Here is a 24,843-nt window from a genome sequence, read left to right as displayed (position 1 = left end):
AAAGTACTGGGTTCACATCTTATTTAATTTGCCCTTCCATTTAAATAAGCATCTCTAATGGAAATATTTTGTACAAAAAATGAACAAAAGGTTAAGAGTTCAAAAATATTTTTTGTAAATTCCATTAGAGATGAACTGTAATGAGGACAGCAAAAAGATCAGGCTTTCTATAAGAAGATTATAATTGAAAATTTCAAACCTGAAACTCAAGTTTTTACTACGCTTATGAAGTATGGCTAGCAGCCCACTTGAGACAAAGTCTGGACAGATAAGGCATCAAAACCTAAAATATTCTAAGCTGCTCCTGCAAAGTTTTAAATTTTGAAAGCAGAGCATTTCAAATACCTGAATAACGTACTCTGTATTTCATTTCAGACTGAGAGAGAGACAACTTTTATCAAGAGGACAAGTAATTTCTCTGAGACATCCTCCAAAGAATAAGATAAAACAAGATACTTCACATATTTTACAAGAGCATGTCAACAAGTACATAAGTATTCTTCATGCTTTTTACTACAAATAGGACCATAAAACACATTGTGGATCAAACTTTATAAAAGGTGGACCAAAATCTCCTTTTCTACTATGTGAGGCATGGAAGAGGTCTCTGTGCAGCAGGGTCCAGTACGCTGTAATGCTACAGCAAGGTTTAGGATCACATCCTAGCTCCATAACCTGCTCTTGCAGGTTCCTCCCTGCTCTTGCAGTGTTCCTCCCTGCTTATGCTTTTGGAGTCAGAGTTTCTCTTTACCTTCAGAACTTTTACACAGAATTTTCTACCAAAAGGCTAATCTCAGGCTAACATCTCTAGGCTGTGATGGACAATGAACACCCACTGAGGTTTCATAATGTGGTCCACAATGCTAAACTATTTTGTAAAGCTCCAATGAAGCAAGACTTCCAGAAAAGTCTATGGTAATGGGAGGCTTTACAGTTTGCCCTCTATGTAAAGATGCATGACTAGCATGTTTGCTGTGATCAGTTCTGAAGTAGAACCATTTTTTTCACTGTGGGAATGGTCAAACATTGGGACAGGTTGCCCAGAGAGGTGTGGTATCTCCACCCTTGGAGCTGTTTGGAAGTAGACTGAACAAGGCTCTGCGCAGCCTGCCCCGGCGTTGAAGTTGGCCTTTGAGTGAGGCTGTCACAGACTGCCTTGTACAGGCTGTGTATTTACCTGAGTCAGAAGACTCTTCTGAATTAGGAAAATAAATTCCCAGGCAGGTCAAGTACATTTTTGAAAAGTGTGCATAGTTTACAAATCTGAGACTCGAGGCAGATAATTAAGGCAGAAGCAAGTGTTTCTGTATGGTTTGGCATTATTTATCAGATACAGAGCTAGCATTAGTCCAGTGGAGCCTCTGGTCAGAGGTTAAGACATGAACTCCTTCCTCCTTTTATTCAGTGTGTGGGGTGACTTGCAGGAGTACCTCTCTGATTGCTTGCCCCTATTGCTGCCCCTTGTATGTATGTAATAAACACCATGAGATAAACAAGCTTTCTGTACTGTGTAAAGCCAATGGAGATAAATTAGACCTATTAAGCTTGCAAGTTGTAATTGCTGCCTGGACCACAGCCAGTCTAGGAAAAGCAGTAGAGGATTCTGCTATGGCTTGGATTGATATTAAACAACTGTTTTACTCCCTGTTCCTCAATAGCTATAACATTAACTGCTTTATTGATCACTCACACGGCAAATGGTGCCACTTAACTGCTTTATTGGGTAAATTGGTGCACAATGACTCATTACATTTCTGTTGGAGATATTTGTCAGCAATCAGCACAGCAGGACTCTTCCACATAAACATTTGGGAAGAGAGGAGCTGTGAGCCATGTTTGTTTTTCACTGCAGGATACAAGCTAGGCTTTCTTTTAAGTTAAAAAAGTGAGAACATGGTAGAATTTTTGCTAAAAATAAACTGTTGTGTAAATAGAAACCATGGGCATATATTGATATTGCATCACAAACCCGTAAATACCATAAAGAAAATAAAAGTGATGCCTTGATACAGAGTTGCCAGTGGAATTTCTGAGCTCAGGGAACATTAGAAAAAGCTGGTCTCCTCCAAGCCAAGTATTTTCTCACTACTCTTTGCTGCCCATTGCTGCCTTTCCTTTGCTCCCCAGTAAGTGAAAAACCCCTCCTGAAGGTTTTTCTCCATAAACTTGCCCACCACAGGGTTTGCATGAGTGCATGTGTATGGGCAGCTTTGCTGAAATGCAAGAGCGGAAGAAGGATTAGGAAGGTCAGAAGTTGCACCAAGTGCCCTCTGGGATAGAGAACAGGCTGTGCAAGCCGAGCCTGAGTTACTGAATTTCTTTGGACTCGATCAGCCCAGCCCCTCATGCAGGTACAGGGAACAAGCCCTGCTGAAATGGAAGTAAGCGGGAAATGGAGGGAACGGTGGGTCTTTGGTCCTGGAAGGACTTAAACTGAAAGCAGGGACTGCTGGGTGGTTGCTGGCTCTCCAATGATGCCTTCTGGTGAAGCAGCACTTTGTGACTCTGACTGACAGCAACTTGCTTGAGGGCTATTGGGGGTTCTTGGAGGGAAAATCAAAATTATTTACTTGATTTCAGCTTTCTCTTGTAGTCTGAAAGGCTTCCAGGATTGGACCTATGTGATTTGCCTGTTCTCTGTAGGTGAACAACCCCATGGCATTCTTGCAAGCTTGTCTCTTGGTCACTGGACTTATCCCCTTCCAACTTCCCTTGTGTTTGGCAGCTGTATGAAGTCTCAAAGCTTTCAGCCCTGCGTTGCTGAACTGTGCAGCCTGTCCTGCGAAACCTCGGGCTGACAAACTGTCCTGTGCACATTCATGGAGGGAGAATTCTAGATGTTACTCTATTTCCTTCCGCAGTTCTAACAAATTGCAAAGGTAAGGATGAAACGTATCAGGAAATCTAATCCTGTTCTGTTATGCCTTAAGCTGCAGATACTGGTCTCATTTACTTTCAAGGGCTCTCCCATTCGATTGCTTCTATTTCTGTTCTGGAATATTTTATTCTGTATAGAAAGGACTGTGCCCTATTTTGGGAGTCTGCAACTTTATGTGGGTAGATCTATCAGAAGAGAATGACTTGCACGAATAAAACTCCTTAAACATAATTCCTGGGGCTTAAAAAGTAACAAAATATGTCTTCTAGCCTTCAATATCTTTTTGGTTAATGCCTTTTTTAAAAATTTGACACTACCTGGAAGACTATCATATCCACCCCCTGTATGTCTATATTAGATGTTTTGGGCATTTTAAAATTTTCTCTTCAATTTTTAATAGCATGGAGATCTTCATTTACATTCTGAAACCCACCAGCTTTCCTAAACATGCAGTTGACTTTTTTTTTTTCTGGAATCTGCTTAGCTTTTTCACCAAACACCTCCAGATTGCTTGTAAGAATCATATGCCCCTCTGTTCTTGATAGACCAGCTAGCTCTGCTTAATCACAAACAAAATCAGATGGTTTATCACAATGAAGCAGCAAGTTGGCAGCTTTACCATAAAAGGAAAAAAACAGACTGAAACCATGTTCCAACACTCGCTTACCGCTTCTTTACATTTGTTAATAACTACACTGCCTAAAGGGGACATTTCTGTACAGTCCTGCTGAGGACACAGTAAACAGATGGCTTTTCACAGCAGCCTCCTTTTCTAAGATCTTGGGAACTGTGTTTCCCTCCCATACCTCCCAGTAACTACCAGGTTGTTTGTTTTTCCATCTTTAACTCAAGCTCGCATAAAAATGGCTTTGCAGAAAATAGACAACCTTCTTGAATCTGCAGAGAGCCGTAACATATCTTCTCCATGACGATTTACTGCCAGAGAACTTAATAAAAGCCTAATCACCCACATGGAAACTTGTATCTATTGCTACCGCTACATAACCTGACTTTTCGTGTTTGTATTGTTTATCACTTATTTGCTGTTTGCTGCGAGCAGGGAAGATGGCAGAAGGCAGCAGAATTACTCATCCTTACTGGACTGGTGTCTCAGCTCCATCATCACTGGAAGCTGGCAGTGCTGCAGATAGAAGGCATCCACCCACCTCCAGCTCCTCTTCCCTGGCCTGCACTGCCCTTCCCTTGCTGCTGCACCCAGCGTTCATGCAGCCGCACTGTGCGCCAGGCAGGGGTGACCCACCTTAAAACTAATTCAGCAAAAGGCAAGGGGTGGTTTTCACCTGGAGCAGTTTTGCATCATGACTGCATGAAGACCGGTGCTGGCAGTGCAAGAGTTGGAATGAGGGGGTCGAGCCCTTCATGTGGCAGCTGTGCCGCTGGGGAGCTACTTCATCCGAAACACAGGAGAGAGAGGGGAGTGCAGAAGCACAGGGTGATTTTTTGTGGTCGCAGTCTCTAAGCGTAGTAGTAATCAGCTAGCTTGTCTGTAAAGACACTCAGTGGGGCCCAGTTCAGTGTGGTAGCTCCTGGGGACAGATACACACACAAAATGCTCTCATGGAATATTATATTCTCTGATGTGGTAATCAGTAGATTCAACAAGCAGCCCGGTTTGAGCATGAGACAGCATGACTGGGATCTGCAAAAGGGTTTTAGGTGCTCAGAACCACTTGAAGCAAGTGGAAGTTTTATCTCTGCCCCACCAACATCTCTGTTAATTCCTGTGTCCTGTGAGATGTCAACTTTTCTGCAAATTTGGAAGCAAATCCAATTATCTGATTTCTGTTAACCGTAGCTAAGTGTTATGACCAGAACAACTTTGATGGGACTTAAACATCATCCCTAATGAATACATTAACCAACTAAGTCTCTAAAGCAGAAGGGGAGTGCGGTGTGCACAGCTCATGGTTTTTGCTGGATGTTTGTGCCAACAGAGGAGAGAGGGAGAATGTGAAGGGCTGTGATTCCCAGATGATGAGCCTGCAATAGGACCAGCGATCTGCAGACACTGAGGCTTCGTTCACCGAAAGATAAAGGTTCACTGAGACATCTGAACAAGCCAATTGCTCTTGGCCAAGTGGCCCTGGTCATGAAGTACCAGAATGTAATTCTTCAGTCTCCTGAATCTAAGATATATTTTACTTTGGCAAGAAGAAACTATGCAAGTTTCCCAGATAAGGAGCAATACTGAAATTTCACAAGGAAAACATTCAGTGCCCTGATCCATGTTTATGAGTAAGAATTTTTGTTTATATTCCATTTGCAAATATGCTTACAAAAAATTATGAAACCCTCTATGGCTATACATGTTGCGTGCACACACACACAATCATGTTGACGCCCACTTTCACCACTCCAATGTGAATACAATTTGGCTGAATAACTAGAGTTATTTTGAGGTTTGGTTTAGTTTTATGCACAAAACATGAGTACATTTTTACAAACAAAAGCACAGCTTTAAAAACAGCTGGGGCCCTCTTCAGAGATGGAGCGCCTCCAAAAGGGCATGTGCAAGTAAATAAGCAAGTAAAGCGTGGGTGTCCTGGGCTTGTGATGCAAGCCCTTGTGGGACCGCTCCCCGGCTGCCGTGCTAGCTGTGCGTGGTTAGGATGGGAGGTGGTGGAAGAGCATGCTCGTAAAAGTTCAGCTGATGATCTGTTCCCTTCTCTTCTCTTTCTACTTGCTCTCCCTCTCCTCTCTGCTGTCAAGAAGCATTCCTTCCAAAGGGGGCATGTGAATAACGAGGCATAAAGCTTCCCCAAGAGTTGGTGGGGCCAGGAAATTATTATGAGCACCACAAAAGTGAATAGAAAGAAACATGCACTCTTGCTGCCTGCTCCTCCCAGCACCCAGCCTGGGAGTCACAGCTGAACCCAGGCTGTTCTAGGTGCAGTTAATGACCACAGCAAAGGGCAAGCCAGCTGCAGTGGCTTCACCGCTGCTTGGGAGAGCATGGTAGGAAGGACAGGAAACAGTCAGAGAGAGGAAGAGCGAGAGAGGTCCTTATGCTGCTGGGATCAGGCTGACCTATGCTGATACTAGTTTCATGTTAAGCAGAAAACTCGTGTACTGTCAGGCCACAACAATTCTGTTTCAGCGTAGGCTGTAGTATTATGTTTTTTTCTCTTTCCTGGAGATAGCTTGTAGCCCTTTCCTAGTTGTTTTTCCCCATCCCATTTTAGGGACAAGTAGCAGTAGTCTACAAAGCTGAACGAGAAGAACACTGCTGATGACCTGCAAGAGCCAGAAGCTTCTTGCAGAGCTCCCCTGCAAGGCTTGCTGCTTAAATAAAAGACCTGAGGAAAGCAGACTGCTCTGACTTCAGGGCCTGCTCAAAGCCCTGGACAGTGCTGGATGCGGAGCACAGAGTTCGAGAGATGAGCTGGAAGACAGACATGTGACTGTGGCTTAGCGGAATGAGCTTATGCCAAGTAAGTTCTTGTAACTGTGGTTACATCAAAACTGATATTTACTGAATTGTGTTATTCTAAAAGCACCTGCTCCCTCAGTCCTAAACTTATTTTATATGCCTGTCTTCATGAATAACTCTGCTGTTACAGTAAGGGGGAAGGCCTGTTTTCAGGATGCCTTTTATTGTTGCTTTATTGATCCTCCTCCTCTGCTGCACTGTAGCTCTGCCTTCTGGGATGCACTCAAATAAAGGAACTGAAATAGCTCCAGAAAACAAATGTCTTATAAGCCATAGGAAGAAAAAGGGTTGATATTGTAAAGTAGATACCTAGTGCTCTGGGTTTAGAGTTGAATTAACTATACTTCAAACACTTGTATATCTGAAAATGTAGGATTCTAAAGTTAGGAACCTAAGTTACAATTAGGGAATCAACTTAAATAAGTAAATAATCTTCAGGAGTTTAATCTTCAGAAGTTCTAAGGATTTTGTTATTTGGATTATTTTGTTAGCATTACAGTTAGTGCATACTCAGAACTTTTGGGGGAAAGACCTGTTTCGATGCCTTTGATATCAATCACCATTGGTGTGTTTCTCTGTGTGTGCTCGTATATATAGTGCTTGTACCAAAATGGCAGGGATTCGATTGGTATTTGCAGTCAGTAGAACTCTGCCTGGGGTCAGGCAATTTAGACTGCCTGGAAGCCTATCGTGTGTACGATGATCTTTTTTTCATTGTGGGAAAGGACTCTGTCTAGTCCAAGTCTTGGTTTAGAAAATAGCAATTAACTATGATATGCCAAATTGACTACTTGTAACTTCTAGTAAACTCATCAGGTTCACATTTCAAGTAGGACAAGTACAGGAGTACCGCAATCCTTGTGATTACAATGTGCTGTGCACCTGGAGAAATGCTGTGTCATTTCATTTGCGTAGTCAGATGAAGTGCAAAGTGGTTTTGAATGGATTAATTTCTCAGTAACAATCACTGTTCTGGGTACGTATGTAATTATTACAAAGAAATCAATACTGGGTACTAATCTAGTTGCTAAACTGAAATTTCTAGATGCTGTTTATTGTTTTCCCCAGTCAGATCTAAAACCCACAAGCCCTAAGCCCTTAAATCCTTAAGCTCCAAACCAGGAAGCCCTAAGCATTAGGGCTGAGCCTGCGAACCTTGCTGAGCCATAGTTACCGGCCAGAATTTCTGCAGGGTCAGGCCCCTAATGAGGGCATTTAAATTTCAAAGCATTTTGCAGAGTCTTGGTTTCCTGGAGGACCTGAAGCCACTGCAAGATGGCAACCAGTCATGTCCCTGTAGTCTGTAGGTGTTGCAGCCTCATACACTCATCGCTATAGCTTTTTCATCCCTAAATTTATGATTTTTCCCTAGAGCAAAAACCCCTTCGTCTGTCAGTAGTGACTGCAGAAGGAGGACAGCACTGTGAATTTCGAAGGTTTTGTTTGCACCATTTGGGGCCTGACTGCTTTCCCATTGCTGCTTGTTGCCATTATCGTTAGAAAACAGAGCACATCTCAACTTAGGGCTCCAAACCATTAGACTGTAATGAAAGTAGCCCCAAAACATTACTTGAATTTGCTTTGCTAGGGGGTGAGAGAGAGAGAGAGGAGCAATGCCGACAGATCCAGCAGCGCTAGCAGCTAACTTTGGAATAGTCTCCACTGGTGGAGAGGGAGCATTTTCCATGCCCGTATTTGCCAAAACTATTTGCTTGACTTTGAAACCTTCCCACATGCCTCAACACAGATGGGTAAAAGGATTGTTTTTCCTTTTTGAGTCACAGTGTTTGTGGACTGCTGTTCCTGCCAAAGAATTCCTCTGAAACTTCTAGAAAGCCCATGTCACCCTCCGTAACAGATCTTTTCTGGCTGTGCTTCTTGCAGGAGCACATGTGGAGTTATAAGGTGTTTTCTCCCATGTTATTGAGCAGCGATTTCTAAGAACTGCAGCATTAAACTCGCCTACCTTGCAGCATGCTCCTGTAGGCTGTGTCCGCGATAGCGTAGATGTGGGGTGGCATCTCATGCCTCTTCTTTCCCTTGTACATGTCGATAATCTTCTCTGAATAAATGGGCAGCTGTTTGTATGGATTTATCACCACGCAGAAGAGACCTGAATAAGTCTGCAAGGAAATTCAAATGAAAACCAGAGTTAATATCATGTGCCATGTCAAGTCGGGGAAACAGAGGCATCAGCTGCATTGAACTAACAGGATTTTAGCAGATAACACTCTCTTGTATTCTGCCTAGTGTAACAAATGAAGCAGCGATTTCAGAATGTATGTGTATGGGTGGTTTCCAAGTGTACAAATAATTATTTCTAACAAGCAAACTGCTAGAAAGGATGTGAATTTAGCAATCTGTAGAAACACCACGCTTTGATCTGATGTTAGAGCTTCTTGACTTCAGTTATTTTCAGTACATGGTGAATCGTCCTTATCTGTGATGACGTAACACCTGTAATACTTCATAATATTTCTTTACATGTGTATTTTCATACCAGAGTATGTCCTCTGTTCAGGTAGGTGTGAGATTTTGTAAACTGAAATCCTAGGTAAGAAGCTTGGATTGATGTTAGAAGAAGGCTTTTTAAAAAAGATTATATGAATACCATATAACAATAATGATTGATGAGAGTCCTTGAAAAAAAGTACTCAAGTTCCAAATAGATGTCTTAACAGAATAGTCGTGCCTTCGCTACATGACTATTTCTGTAAGAAATTTAAGGAAAAATGTGGTTTCTGTTTACAGTTTAATTAAGATATTCATATAAAAATATATACATAAACAAACAAGAACATTGGCTACCAGCTGATAGCTGTTCATCCAGGTTTTGTTAGGTTTTCTTAATTCTCCTTTATTTTTAAAAGCTCCAGCTATTGAACTGGGAGCAGAAATAATAGCATATGATAATAGATGGTGAGCCATACGTCACAAACAGTTACTAAAAGTAAACAGTTTGCAAGGGTTTCCCATTTAAAAAAAAAAATTAAAACCCCAAAATAAAAAAATTACAAACTTATGATATTATAATTGCAGGGGTATTGGGATAGTTCACCTGGCCTATGCCTGTTAGTTTTAAAACCATGCCAGTTTAAAAAAAGTGAAATAATGAATCTACGCTCTTTCTAACTTAGGCATAAGCAGGTTTGGGTTTTTTTTTTTATTGCCGTGCTGTGTGAATGAGTGCTTTGTGGCGTGCAGCTGCTGCCGTGCCTTAACGTCAGGGCCGTGTCCAAGGATGGCTCACGCTGCCTCAGTTCCCCCACAGGAAGCACTGCGGCGCAGGACTGTAAAACCGCGTCTGGAGGCTTGGCTCTGGGCACAGGGATTTCCCTTTCCTGACCATAATAGGAAATGGCACAACACGGTCTCGGCACAGCCTGAGCGCTTTATATGGTATTCAGCAAACACGGTGAGAGCATCCATCAGCCTCCAGCAGTGAGGAGCAGGTTGGGTGCTCCATGGTGAGCAGGAGAACGTCTGGGGTGCTCTGGGTGGTGATGAGGACCTCTCCTGCCGTTACCGGTTGTGACTGTGTTTCCATGGTCTCAAGTCAGATAACAAGACAATCAAGCTCAAGATCTTTGCCAGTTCTCAATATCCCCAAGCTAAAACTCTTGACGCGGGAGGTAGATAATTACTGTGCTGGATTTTCAGTGACGCTGGAGTTCAGAATGAAACTGTGTCAAATTGTGTCAAAATGAACTTTAGCGCTGCAGGGACAATACACTTGAAAAGTGGCAGTTTTTTATCCTAGAATGACTACCAGGGCTCTCAAGGAAAGGATAGCAAGGCCTTTATTTTCAGTAGAAATAGATTTACTGTATGCACTCAACTAATCATTCCTAACCAAGTAAATAAAATAATAGGAGAGTAAATTTCCAATTCAGGAAATTACTTAGGCCTCCCTTCCCTGAGATTTATAGGCATTTGCCTGAATTGCCACATGCAGGGCTGTTTGCAGACCCAGGCATACAGTAACATACCTTTGAAGAACTAACGTTGAGGCACAAGAAGCGGTTACTAAGGCAGAGCAAAAGCCTGAGCTGATGAAGTTCAGGAATACCCATTTCTAACTGGATACCTTCTCTCACTTTGGGAAAGTTGACCAAGACCTCTTGGTTTCACTGATTGTAGTTCTAGGTATCTGCTTTGCAAGGATTTGGGGAAAACTGATTCATATATGTGATGTTTTGAAGATAAGCAAGCCAGTTGGCTAAGCATGTGATTGAAAGTGGAGGGTTTGAAGTTTCCATGCTTTAAATCATTCTCCTTGGGGCACGGTCTGCCCAGAGAGGGAGACCCATGGCCGTGTCTCTGCCTAGAGGGTCTGGAGACAGAACATGGTTTGAGGTATCTTAGGGATAGCGTCTATTCGAGTGCTGAGCTTGTGTGTTCCTTGGACAGTCACTGCTGATGGGTATTTAAGAGACTGGCATAGATACACACATCTATGTTGTAAATGCCTACGTTTGGGCAGAAGAATCCCACCTCTGGTTCCAATATGCATATATAGTTTTCTGTATTTAAGAAAGCATTTTGCGCTGTTAGGCGAAGATGGAATTAGTAGTGCCTATGAGTACAGGCACAAGAAACTCTACTTGCAAATCCACTGAACTGGCATTGCTACTTTATTGATGTTTATATAATAATTTTTGGTCTAATTTGTGTGTGGACAAGGCAGGTTCTGTTTGTTCTGAGCAATGCGAAACATGAGTTAGTGGCAACGCACTTCTTGCCCTTCTTTCTTAATTACCTGTGATGAAGAAAAAGGCCAAGGTGTTTTTCCAGTGTACGGCCACTCTGAATTTCCGTGCTGAATCTTTTTATTTAATAATATTTAATACAAATGCAAGGGGCAGGTGATTTGATTTATGTTTGGGGTTTTTTTTCCAACTAGGTTGACTTTTTTCTTTAGCAGAATTGGGAATCCTCATTTGTGTCAGTGATGCTCTAAAGAGGAAAATGTTAAGGTCACGTTTTCTTTGTATGTGTGGGGCTCCAAGGGAGGCAATGTAGGCGTTGCATGGCAAAGCCAGGAGATGGTTGTTTACAGTTACTTTTGCAAATGGATGAGAACAAAACATCAAATTCTGTTTAGATGCCCCCTATTTATTTACTTTTTTTTTTAAAGGTACAGCAGTATCTAGTAGGGCAGCACTGTGTAAGGCTGGACAGTTTTAAGCAGTTTTTGGTTACTGAAAATACTAATAACTTGTTGTAATACAAGTCAAAATAATTTCTTTATAACTGTTCATTTACCACCATCTTAAAATCTAGTCTCTTGAGAAAGAAAACTTAATTTCAGATACACTTCCATTTATGTCTCCATGAAAAATTATTTGATTTCTAATTGTGTTATCCACTTTTTGAAATTAATTTCCTCTTCCTGTAGAAAGTGAAAGTTCCACAAAAAAATCCACAGAGTAAACATATTGGGAATCCTGGAAAATCTATGCAGATTGTTGCCGAGAACAACAACAAAAAAATAAACCCCACACATTTTATCCCACTATTCTTCTAGTAATTCCTTTTAGATCTTGCAACAATGCAGAACATTTTCAGACAAATTCCATTTTAGTAATTAATGCTGCATGTTCTGATATAATAGCACATAGGTCCATATGTTCATCTGCAAACTTAACATCCAATAAACTCAAATACTGAAAAGATGGAAAGTCTAGCTTCTTTCAGGAATCTTGATGATGTGCATTTTAGTACATTCCTGAAGGAAAGATTTTGAGCTTATCTCTCTTAAGTTATGCACAACAATTAAATAGTTCCTTTGTTGTACTATATATAACTATCTTATTTTCTGCTTCATTTCCTACTTTCCAATTTAGCATTCCGTATATTAATAATGAGAGCTCTACTCCTGCTTCTAAAACCTTGTTACTTAAGCTCTGTACTTTCTTTCACTCATCACTGGTCTGTCATGCAAGTAAAATTTTCATAGATTGAAACTGTAGATTACTTTTCTGCAGCACAGCATAGGGATCCTCCATGTAAAATCAAAGAGAACAGCTAAGTTCCATGGAAACTTTCTGGGCTTTCTTACTGTGCAGTTTGCTTACTGTTCATGCAGATAGAGTACAGGGTTATTAATGTCAAAATATGCTTGTGTTAATATACTGGTGTGGACTGGAAGACAGAATAATCTTGGCCCTAATTCACATGAACACAGGGAAGATTATACTTTGCCCAGATTATAATTGCCATTATCTAATCTGTAAATTGACCAACAAGGAAAAAAAAGTTTTAGTGGATGCATGACTTTGGTTCAGTAACACACTGGAGCATATGAGTACTTTTACTTGAATTCCAGTGGCTTTATTCATTTATTCAAACATAAGGTTTTACTCAGGCACCCATCAAACCAGAACTTGTCAGCTGCCTTTCAGTGGGAGTTTTGCCTGAGAAAAGACTGCATGATTTGGCTTTTCCTTATGTTCTTTTTGCAAGTTGCTGGAAACTTGTTCAGGTTTACACTGAAGTCATTCAGAAGTCCCTATTGCTTTATTTATTTCGGAGCAGTAGGACTGAGGTGTTGCTCAGCTATCAGAGAGTACTTTCCAAGCCAACAATATCCTTTCAGAATTAGCAAGCTTTGGGGAAGAAACCTTCATGTGTTTTAATTAAGTAGAGAAGCAATTATTAAAGAAGCAGGAGAATCATGGGGAATAAAGTGAACGAAATACATTTTTGGTTTGGGATGCCACTGCTGAGGGGTGACTACTTGCGTGGCAGTGTTACATGCAAGGATTGCATCCCTGACAGCACGGGGGTCCACCTTGTTCGTGATGGGACATGGTAGCATGCAACAGGAAATGCTGTGTATGTGTTTGATTCTACTCACATAAATTAAACCTGAGAAGTATCTCTCCCTTAGGTTGTGCAGCACTGAAGCTTCATTGAGGCAAGTCAGCTCTGCCATGTCCTCGACTTTGGAGAACTTTGGAGGGTTCATCTTCTGGATGTCATCCTTGCTCAGTGTCACTTTCTTTCCATTTTCTGCCAGTTCAACTGTCACCTCATCCCCTTTCTCTTCCTTGATACTTGCTGCTTCAAATCCATGTTTCTCTGATGGAACCCAAACCAGTCTCTTCGCTGACCAGTCAGCCTGGGCAAGTGGATTGTTAATGAAGTTTTTGTCCACAAAGAGGAATTTCTCATCATCGCTGAGAGCTTTTTGAGCCATTTTGACTCAGTAGACACCTGTTGAGGAAGGAAAATATTCTGCTTTAAAGGGAGGCAAATGTGGAGACGTTCCAGGTAAAACACATTTGACAAATCTGCCGTGCGGTAGATCCAAAGCACGATAGGTCTTGTGTCATAGCTCACGTTTCCATGCAGATACTTTTGGGTGCCAGCTTAGATACCTTAGAGTATCTGTGTTCAGATTCCCATGCCTTTGTTACTGTGCCTGAAATCACCTAAATCAAAAGCTTCAGGGTGCTAAAACATACCAGGACACCTGGGCTTATTGCTTTATTTTGTGTATGTTGTACTGAAGATCAGAGAGACAAGTAAGGCATAACTAATGTCTGTGCCATAAGACTGTCAGGACTGCACCAAGACTACCAGCTGAACAGCTTCCTGCAGCCTCATCTCTTGCCCATCACAAAGTTAATTGAGTTCAGATACATAAAAAATTTCTCACCACCCAAATACTGTTGGCTGCATACTGAAATACCAGTGCAATAATTAAATAATTAGTAGAACAGTTCCCAGGCTGTGTTCCAGAAGGGACAGAAATGAACTTTTCTTGCGAAGGACTATTTCCGATCACTCTAATACCATTTCATTTGGAGCAGTGTAAGATTAAGAAAAGGTCAGAAGAAAAAACAGAAAAAAAATTATCGGTACTGCTGATGAAGGAGAAGTAATTTAGTTATCCCCTTTCCATGGTGAGACAGTGGGAGCTCATCATTTATGAAGGTTAAATGTCTACCACATGAGAGAGAGAAGAAATAAAACAAGCCTGGAAATTGCATCAGCTATTAGATACTCTGAACCATGATACTCAAATTGGAAGGATGATGCATCTGTGTCATGCAGTTGCACATGGATAAAACAGCATCACGCAGTCGCAGCTGGATAAAGCAGCCGGATGTGTCTGCTCCGTAGGTGAGAGCAATGGGAGGGTTTTGGCTGCTTTGCACCGTGCCTGGGAGGGAGGAGGCATCTTCTTTCCTGCTCTGGCCATTGGAGGTTAGGATGTAGCTGCAAGAGCTTTGCTGATAATGCTGGAGCTTCCATAAGTGTTCTGCTCTGTCCTATGGGACACACATCTACATGAGGAAAGGATTAAACAGGGGACTTCGTGTGGTTTGCTACAGGGCAGGAAAAGAGTGGTGCTAATCAGGAAACCTTCCATGCAGCAGAGCAGAGAGGGGAGCTGGGGAGGAGCTACACTGGGGAGCAGGGAAGAGTGTGTGCCCAAGAAAAACATCTCCAGGAGACAGAGGCTGTTTCATTTCCTTATTGAGAATGAATTTAATATTTACAGCATTCAAACAAACATGAATCTTGAGGGAGTTTGGAGAACTGACTGCTAAAGATGTCAGCAATCAACCCATAAGCAGAATGATATTTGTAAAGACCAAGCTCTGTGGTATGTAGCCAAATGGACACCCTGTGCTCTGGGAGTATCAGAGATTGGTTTCCAAATATTTGTCCCTGAAGCCTTCCCACAGATTAATGGTTTTTTGCAAGGCCAGACTGTGTGAGGGGTCTGAGAGAGAAGCATGGATCATGCAGAAGGTGACATAAAGCTTAGAAACAAAACTAGGATTTTGGAGGGTTAGATGATATCCCACTGAAATTCAGTGGAAATGAGATGCCCCAGCTCCTTAAACTCCCTTGACAATTCTCTCATATAAAAAAATAACAGCTTTTCTCTAAATGTGCTCGTTCTAGAGCCACCAGCCTTGCCTGGAAAACCTCAAGAGCAGAATTCACCCAGGTCATCCACGCACACGCAGTGTTCATGGCGGTGTGGGTGAGCGGGAGGGAGACCCCAACAGCTGGGCACTGCGTGTCGCCGCTGGCCTGCGCGCAGCCTTCACCGCTGTCGAGTCTCTGCGAGGGAGCTCTGTAGGATGTGGCCCTTCGCTCGCTCCCAGGGGATTCTTGGAAGAGAGCTGCAAGAGGAAACTATTTGACCTCTGTGTGGATTAAGGCAGAAAATGTTCCCTCGTTGCCAAGAGGGCTGGTAGAGCCGCACAGTTCCAATAATGGAGATGGTATTCTCTCCAGCTGAGCTTTCCAGCTGGCGGCCGCAGGGTGAAGCCGGCTGGACAGGGGAACAAGGGGAGTGCTGCCCCATTGCCAGGGCTGCGGCTGCAGGAGCAGGGGGCTCGGGGAGCAGCAGGAGCCTGCTACGGCCTCTCTCTTCCCGCTGCGGTAGCAATGGGCAAGGCACGTTCTCCGCCCCACTGCCCCAGCAGTGTGGGAGGAACTGCTGCGGCATGGAGTTGGAAGATTTCGGTCCATCCTAGGCCCAGAAGAGAGAGCTATATGGTCATCCTGAGGCATCAGAAAGGTTGGATTGTGCTACCCATGGCTAAGTGCCAAGTGACAGCACATTCAAATCACTAGGAATTTGGTATTGCTGTCAGAAACACCAAAAATTAGACTGAACTGCAGAGCTGAGTTTCACAGAGTCAAATCCTGCTACTTTGAGGCTGCCCACAAACAATGATGGTGGAAATCAAACTGCCGAATCATCCTGACCTTCTACCTCAAAAACCCAACTGAAGATAAAACTGTTGGCCTGCTACAAAGAATGTCACCAGTGGGACAACCCAAAAGTTCTTTGCTGTTTTGTTGCCCAAGGACCAAGGGGAAGTTCTTTTCCTTGTTACATGATAAGTCAAAAACATCTTCCACGGATTACAGCATGAAACAGAGCGCTGGTCTGTCTGTATTCTATTACGTTCTCCTACTTCTTCCTGCACATAAAACCTTCTGCACGTTGTTATTTAAATTCAGTCTTTTTGAAAGCAAGATGAGGTTGGAAGTTATAAGAGGTGGCATGAACTGCAGAGCTTGGAAATACAAGTTTTTATCAAACTATGTTTGACTAGTTTAAACATGGTAAGAATAGAGCCCCTACAAGAAATAGGGAATAGACAGTCTCAGCTGGATCTTGTAACTCCTCTGAAACACAATGAGGAGAAAAAATGGATTTGTGTAAAAAGAACTTTTCATGACTGATCTCTGAAATCTGAGGATAAAGTTTGAGTAGCAGCTGAGTACCACTGTAGTAAAAAAGGAAATGCAGTTATGAAGTGTGGGTTAATGAATATTAATAGTTTAATAGATTAATGAATATTAATCAATGTGTAATAATATTAAAGAAAGGTTTCTGAATGGAAGGGGTAGAAGATGAGCTCCACAAACTCAACTAGATTTGTCCTAGTGAGGTGCTGTGCACTGAACTAATAAGCTGCTGAAGCTTTCTGATTAATAATTGGCAGTAAACCTTCTGGTCCATCTCGGATCAAGACTGAACTGCACTGGTCCAGCATATGGTTGATACTGGGCAAATGGGCCAAGGAGAAAGATTCATTACTGCCTATTGAGAACTTTCCCTGAGAAGGCAAAATTTACCCCTTAGCCAGTTCCTGGGTTTCATCCGTAAGGCTGGCTGAGAGAAATGGAGACCAATCTTTTATCTGTGCAGGAGGTGGTAAGAGGTTCTCGTCCATTCTTTTAGGTAGATGATAACCCAAATCTCGTACAAGAGTAAATACTTTTATACTCAGAGGTGAGCTATCCTGAGGAAGGGGGGAGGAAAAGCAATCACAAAAATACTACTGATAGTAAGTTTCTTGCCTTAGAAATGTGCCAAATTACACCAAACTGGATCCATCTGTTATACTTGTCTAAACCCCAAATGTGCACGTACACATGGGCATGCGTACTTCCATAGCTTACTTTCTGTTCCTCCTTCTGCTGTCCCACTGCAGATATATCCGGCTGATCTTCACTGACTTTTCCCTTATCATGTCAGTGACAGAAGTTGAATGCACTCTTTACAATCAGTTAATCCTGAGTATATTATTCCAAGGACAAAGTATCAGTATCTCCAGGAAGTGCACTTTAATTAAAAGGTTATTGGCCACGCAGAATTGCCTCCTGGGTCAGAGCTTAGAGGGACTGCTTTTCTCCTAATGAGAAGATAAAGTGAATTCTCCCTTGCTCTGCAGGATGTGCACGTCAGTATAAAAGCTTATCACAGCTGTGCAGGGAATAATTATTAGAACAGAGGAACACATAACCAAGTGTGTGAATTATATTTTCAGAAGCCAAGTCCTGCTCTCATAAGTGGTTTCTGATGGAAGAGCAGTAACCTGCTGCTTGACTCAAGCTGCGTTTCCTGGGCTACAGTAGTTCTTGACTATGTTCTTTCCAGGTTGCTTATGTTTTACTTTTCCAGTACTTAACTGAATTACCCAACTGAGCATTGCTTGACAAAAAGAAAATCTAGGGGTGAATCCTAATCTTGTGATCTTCGTTTGGGAACTGGTTCCCCAGCAGAGTTAGCTTTGGCACGAGCACTGCTACCAAGCCCTCCTGGCCTTTCACCTCTCCCCACTGGTCACTGGGACCACCCCTCAAATGCTTACTCTCATCATGGACATTTCCATCTGAACATGGAGGTATCAGCAGTACTAGTTCATGGTTGTTCAACCATGGAAGAGGGAAAGTCTGTATTTTAAGAAAGAACATTTTCAGTAACTTCACAGAGCTGTTTTTTGGGTTTTTTTAAAATGCATTCTCCATCTACTTTAATCAAATTGTCTGTAAGTGCCTTGGTCTCCTATCAGGTCTTCTCACCTCTGTTAATGCAAGTTACTACGCAACTCTGATTAAACACTTGATAACTCTTCTAATACTCCAGAGAAATTGGCCCAGGTTATTACCTGTGTTATAAACTGTAAAAAATGAGAAAAGAAGGAAAAAATACTTGAATTGTGTCATGTGGGGACAGATTCCCTTTATCTGGAAAATACCAGCTATTTCAAATACCCCCAAATACCATTCTATTAAGTAAAACAGATTCTGCATGTTCATTAGAATTCATAAATAATCCATATTTTAACTGGACTTTGCACAAGTTGGAAAGCTATCTCTAGCTCTTGGCTTCTTCTAAAATTAACATACTTAAAAGCTAACAGCTTTGCAACTAATAAGTCTCAGTGAATTATAAAGAGTTGGGATCCTCTGCATACATCTATGCATGCTACCATATATGGCGATGTTCTTCTCAATACTAGCTGTTCCACAAAAATGTAATGATAACAAATTCAAAACAAATACCTTTTAGGGACTAGCGTGTCAATTGCAAATGAGATAATAAAAATCATTGTTTACATCTAAGCGAATACAGCCAGAGGAGTATCCTGTACTAAACTAAAGTGACTACTTAATCAAGTGCTTTGTTCTCTGGGGGTTCATCGTTTTAGCCTCTGTGTTAGTGGCTTGAGGGGACTGTAAACTTGGGGAGTTCAGCAAGTCAGTCCGTGCACAGCGTCTTGTTGCAAGCTGCAAAGCTTTCAGTGCAAGAGAAGGTGGGCTTGTTTTTAAACAAGTGCATTTTAGAAAAGATTTTATTGAGACGTATGTATTAGATAATAATTACAAACATTCTGCTTTCCCTTATATTTAAAATATCTCATATTGCTTCTTAATTCACACACATATGCCTCTCACAGACATATCAACATTTATCTGTGTGAGCATGCACACATATACCTATACGTGTGTGTGAAAGAAGCAAGTGAACTTTGGGATGACGCTGAAGCTGCTTTCTATACTGCCATCTACTGTCTTCTTCATTTACTCACGGTGTTTTGTTAAAGTGAGAAATTGGTTGCTCTATTTTCCCTTAAAAAAAAATGTTTGAATGCATGTCATGTTTGAAATTACTCGAATTAGTGTAGTCCAGTGAATTATCAGATGAGTTTTGCTTCAAATTTATTCCTGGCTTACTAAAAACACACATATGTAATGCTAAGGCATCTTTGTAAAAATGTTTCCATTTCTTCATCTAATTTTTAAGCATTTTTCCTCTTTAAAGTACAAGTAACTGGCAAGCTAATTATTTTCTTTGGTTATACTTTCTTTAAACAGCATGGGAAGTGCACTAAGTTCCTTTATTAGCACTGAAAAAGTAGAAAAACTTCAAGAAGATCAGCTGCTCAGGCTACCAGGTTTCTTCTTTACTGAATGCACATGTGGTGGTTAATCGCAGCGAGTACCTGCCACCATCCAGCACTGCACAGCACCTTGCGGGCTGCGCTGCTGCCGGCTTGGAGCGCAACGCATGCTCTGCAGCCGGCGTCTTTAAGGCTCGATTCGGCAGTAGCCGAGTTAGAAGTGACGAAGGAACAGGCTAGAACATCTGTGCACGCTTTCAAACGTGCACGGTCTCTGATACATTCTAAACAGAACCCAATCAGTCATACACAAATCAGGGTAAACCATCTGAGCGTGTCCGATAGGTCTGTTCCTATTTCTAATTCGTACGTATCTGCAGGTTAATTCGCTGACCGTGTGTGCAAAGTAGCGTAACAGCTTGCCAAACTGCTCCGTCCCAAAGCGCGGCCAGCCCCAGCCCCGTCCCCAGCAGGGACCCCGCGGTACTTACAGGCGTCCAGCTAGGGGAGCAGAGAGTGAATTGGAGAGTCGGGAACCTGTACAGCCACCAGCCGGGACAGTCCAAGTCCTCGCCGCCTTTGCAGCCTCCCTATATAGAGGAGGAGAATCTTGTCAGTGGGGAGGGGCCCTGGAAACCACGTCCTGCTGGAAAATCCTCTCGGTACCTGGGTTAAAAAAGACAGCCTGAGCCAAGGACCTCATTCCCAGCAGGGCCTAACCCTGGGCTGCTGCCCCTCCCTGAGCCGCTCTTTAGGGAAGCGGGCTGGTTCTGGCTTTCGGAAAGGCATGAAAGGGGTGCTCCTAGCTCGAAATGGGTGCCCCTAAGTTCGGAGGTTTTGCTTTTTCCTAGGGTGAAACTGTTTGGCCGAGCAAATGGACCTTTAACTCTTTCCTGCCTCGGCAGCATCCTCGCCCCTCATGGCCCCCTGCCTAGACGGACAAAGGGCAGATCACGGTCCCGCATGGCACAGGAGGTTTCCCACCCACCGTCAGTGCATTTTCTTGGAGCTAAGATAAGTCCCTGAGTTCAGGGGTTGCTTGGGAGAGGAGGGTTATTCCTAACACAGCAGGGATGCGTGGGTGGAGGTTGCTCTGGTCTCCATGTGTTTATGTGACATCCGGAGCCCGGGGCTGGTTCAAGCCTCCTTTGCCCCTGGGGAGCAAGAGGGTCATTTCCCACCTCCCCAGTGGATTTGCCAAAGTTTCTCTTGCGATCCAGTGCGCAGCTCAGTTCCTGAGAAAGGACTGTACATACTTTTTCATATATAAGAAATACCTCCCTCTGTCCATAAAAGGAAGAAGAGAAGTGATAAATAGCAGAGGGGGAACAGTCCCCGGGATGCAGTGGAAAGAACAGGCGGCAGGCACCATGCGCTGGGGGGGAGAGGAGGACAGGGTGCAGGGAGCCAGACCTGCAGGGGCTAGGGAGGGATCTGGTCCTCGTCAAACCTCCCTCACACCCCCCAAACCTTCAGTCCCCGGCTGTCCCCCCTCCTTCCCCCGCTAGTAGCCAACAGCCTTGTGCAGTAAGACCTGTGGATGGAGACATCCCAAAAAGGGAAAGCTAGGATCCTCTAGGAATTCCCATCAACGTGCCAAACACAAAATACCGAAACAACCCCCTCTCAGCAACAGACTAAATATGGTGTATACCCAAAGGATCAGAGCACAGTCCTGGGTGAAATAATTTCTCTTGGCATCAACAGTCCTGTCTTCTCTGGAAAATAAACCCTCCTGGGAAGACCGATGAGCTTCATATTGGTCTCGGTATCCTAAAAAAACACCTATGAGGGGAGGCTGGGCTGAAAACCTCTGCTGTCACTTGGTCAAAGTACCAGCACTCGCAGGTATGACAGACCTGTAGCCCCTTCTTCCAGCTCTGGCCAGCGGTGAACAAATTTGGGCAAAGAGGAGAGAGGGGAAGAGCATCAGGGTTTCTTCCCTGCAACATTTCAGAAATACCAGGTACAGACTCATGTTCAGGCCTTAGCTGGAGAAGACCAGATTTGCCAACGCAGTCGCACGGTCCCCGCGGTTGCAGCCTGTCCTTCCAGGTGGAGGGCCGGTGCCCGCTGCCTCGCTAGGTGCAGGGCTGCCATGCAGCCACGCAAAGCCCTCCCGGGAGCTGAAAGGCAGCACTGTCGTATCAGGCTTGTGCACGTGTGACTGTGTTGGAGCAATGCCAGGGAAAATGATCGCCAGGATGTAAATCCAAGAAACTTGCCCTTGTTAGCAGAAAGTTCCTCACTGGGTAGTTCATGCCTTTTTTTTTTTTTTTAAATTTCTTGGTTTCAAACTTAGCTTTTAAATAGGAATATAAAATACTGAAATGCAAGGGGTTCCTCTGAAAAGTACGATCATCCTAACGTTCATCAAAGTTATCCTAAGAAGTTCCCTTTAAACCCATGCAGCTGTTTCACAAAACCAGGCACATTTTAATAGTAGCTTAAAAAGGAGTGGAAATTATTCTGGCTGTTTTGCAAACCGCTGCATGTGCACATGCAGGCTTGCTGCCCGAGTAGTGTGTTTAACAGAGGCAGTGGTGGAGGGTGATATATGATGTGACATTAAAACGGAGCTGGAAAGTCTAAAATGTATTACTGCTGGGACTGAAACAGCTGCACTCTCAAGCCATGTGGGGTAGGAACCGATAAGTGTAAGCGTGGCTTCCAACCTTCACTTAGAAGTTAATGTAAGAATACACTAATATGATAGTCTGGTTGGACTTTCCTAAATGTTGTGGTATTTTTTTAAACCGAAGTTGCCTCAAAACGAAAGCTGTGGATTCCCAGTGGATGATGCCTTTGTGACAACAAATAAACTTTATTTAAACCCCTCTGATTTGTTTATTTGTTTTAATTACTTTTCTAGAAAAAATAAAGTATTGAGCAGCCTGCCCTTAAAATATCTCCTTGCTGAATTTACACTGTAAATATTGTACTTGGGAAAAAAAAAAAAGAGGACTTGAGAAGGAAAGAAATTAACTTTCAGCTGCCTTACCACAGTGTAACCTGAATACAACAGAGGGAAAAAAGAAAAGCACAGATGGTGATCTTAGTTTGTTAAATAATGTGTGTCAGGTAAGCAATTTTTTTTGTTTAAAAATGTTTTTACCTAAGTTTACCAACCATGTTTCTCCAAGCTGACATATGTAATTGGCACTGACAAGCGTACCGGTGGGTTACCACTTGTGTTGAGCTGTGCTCTTGCAACAGGAGGGACAGTCTGCATCCAAACTAGAACAATTAATCATAAGGGTAGTCTGACAAGGTAGAATAGTCACCAACTGTTTAATGTTAAGCTTTGTGCTTAATGCTGGCTGCAGGTCAAGTGAAGTATGTGAAGCACACAGGTCAATTCTGAATCAGTTGGACACCAGCTGCTACTGAAAGGGTGTCTTTGCAAGTGTGAACAAATATTTTGGGGTTTCTTTTCCTAAACATAATCACTCAATGATAATCACTCCTCCGGAAAACTGATCAACTGACACCGAGATTCAGCTTGATACAAAGGGCACTCAGGAAGGAAAGCGTAACCGACTCCTTGGAGTGTGTTGATAAAGTTTAGAAAAAAATTTCGCTTGTGCATGACAGAAACTAATACCTCTGAAACAGCCCTGGTGCTGTGGAGTCTACACAGTTTCCTCTGATTCTAAGGAAGAGTAAAAATTTGGTTTCAAAGAATTCCCCCCCCACCACCCCCAAAACTTGTGGGTTAAGTTCTTCCAAAGTGCTTTCCAGATCTGATATCCACACCAAACTTCACTGGCTCCTTGTCACCTTCACTTGTGATATCACGCTTAGACAAAGAACAGCCTCTTTTAACGTAATTCCCTCCGTAACAGTCTCAGTTACAGTGTTCTGTCTCCAATAAACTTCAGAAATGCATTTTGCTCATTAAAACCCCCAAACTTCTACATGCTTCTATCTTTTTTTTCATTTTCTGATGTCATTAGAAAGAATAAGGGTAGTTAATGCAAGACATCACAGTCTGTAATTAAGCTAGACAGAGCTTCTTAAATTGAGAAAATAATTTTTGTGCATGCTCACCTAGGTGGCAATTTTGTCTAAAACCTGAACCTGTGACTCTAGGATTGTGAATTATTTTCATCTAAATACTGACCTCGCTTAGCTTAAACTTTCAAGGAATGATTTTTTGGAAAGTGCAGCCATATTGTACAGGCTTTGCAATTCCTCTTCATCTGTTAACAAGTAAGGCAGCCTGACATTTCATAGGACTCGCTACATGTCTGCATCTTGAAAGATGCTCTCATATTTCATGTACTATCAGGATAAATGCTAGACCATTAATAATGTGATTAGACCAGTATATTTTCATAGACATATTTCAAAGCTTTGTTGTACAAATAAATATTACTGGAAGTACACTTTAATTTGATTTTAATTTGCTTGTACAATGACTATACTTTGAAACAGGAGATTGCTCCAAAACCCCAGATGCGTACTGTGAGGGTATAGAGAATTAGATGAAATGCATGTTGCACTGAGAGCAAACGGGCCAGCTCCCACCCAGCGCAGGATCCTGACAATGGGCTGAAGCTGCAATCCCCAAAGAAAAGAGTCCAGAGATTCCCTCTGTCTTAAACGGATTTCTTCTCTGATTTCAGATGTACACCTTTACCTCAAAGCTCAGTGAAGGACACCCTTGTAGCAGCATCTGCTTTCACAGCTGTGGAGACCATGAGCCTGCTGAGCTGTGCACTTGGGAAAGGGCAAGCACCAAACATCCCTTTGCCTTTTTTCAACCAGAATAAAAATTGTGTTTAATTTCTACCACTAAAAATCCATTTCCCAGGGAGCTCCATGACACCTGGACGGCTTCCATATGATCTACGGTGGGAAGACAGAAAGCAGACGCAATGGCTTTGGTTATACTGGAAGATGTACATAGCATAGAAGGTTAGAGCGTCTGTGTTTTCCAGAGCCTTTTTCCTTGCCCTTGAAAAGACAATTCAGATTCCAAATATAAGTAACAATTTGACACACTGGTTTATGGAGAAACAGGCATCTAGCATTAAACCTCTGGAAAACCGAAGTTAAAAATTCAGGGATTTCTGTGGCCAGAGCAATTGTAACCTGCATTGTTCAAAAGCTCATTTTTGCAACTTTCCATAGAGGTACTTCCAGCTCATTCCAAAATGAAGGTAATTTGCAAATAACAGCTTAGAAGACCATTTTTCTCCTATAGACAGAGAAATTAAGAGAGAGATTAGCGATTGTAAATATTTGCATTAATGTGGCAGGAAAGACCCTAGTGACGGGGCAAAATCCCATGCTGGTAGTTTCTGCACGGATGGCTCTTCAGCCAACTAGTTGAACCCAAC

The 24,843-nt window shown here is 42.6% G+C and overlaps 1 protein-coding gene and 1 long non-coding RNA gene across 2 annotated transcripts in view; one reads left to right on the top strand and one right to left on the bottom strand.

The window, feature by feature from the left end:
• MYH11 (myosin heavy chain 11) overlaps positions 1-13,541 on the bottom strand; it is a 56,013-nt gene extending 42,472 nt beyond the window's left edge. Inside the window, exons 1-2 of the mRNA XM_075515370.1 lie at positions 13,189-13,541; positions 8,296-8,452 (exon numbers count right to left, since the gene is read on the bottom strand). Coding sequence (XP_075371485.1) covers positions 8,296-8,452; positions 13,189-13,530 — 499 coding nt within the window. The 5' untranslated portion in view covers positions 13,531-13,541. The remainder of the gene's footprint in view (positions 1-8,295; positions 8,453-13,188) is intronic.
• On the top strand, positions 383-24,605 carry LOC142416187 (uncharacterized). Its single transcript, XR_012777650.1, has 6 exons — positions 383-486; positions 2,726-2,879; positions 3,939-5,134; positions 6,082-6,330; positions 22,371-22,579; positions 24,315-24,605. It is a non-coding gene; the product is annotated as an uncharacterized LOC142416187 (long non-coding RNA).
• The last annotated feature ends 238 nt before the right edge of the window (positions 24,606-24,843 follow it).

The sequence above is a fragment of the Mycteria americana genome, chromosome 12 (assembly GCF_035582795.1).
Source record: "Mycteria americana isolate JAX WOST 10 ecotype Jacksonville Zoo and Gardens chromosome 12, USCA_MyAme_1.0, whole genome shotgun sequence".
Lineage (NCBI taxonomy): Eukaryota > Metazoa > Chordata > Aves > Ciconiiformes > Ciconiidae > Mycteria > Mycteria americana.
This window is presented reverse-complemented; position numbering and strand designations above follow the sequence as displayed.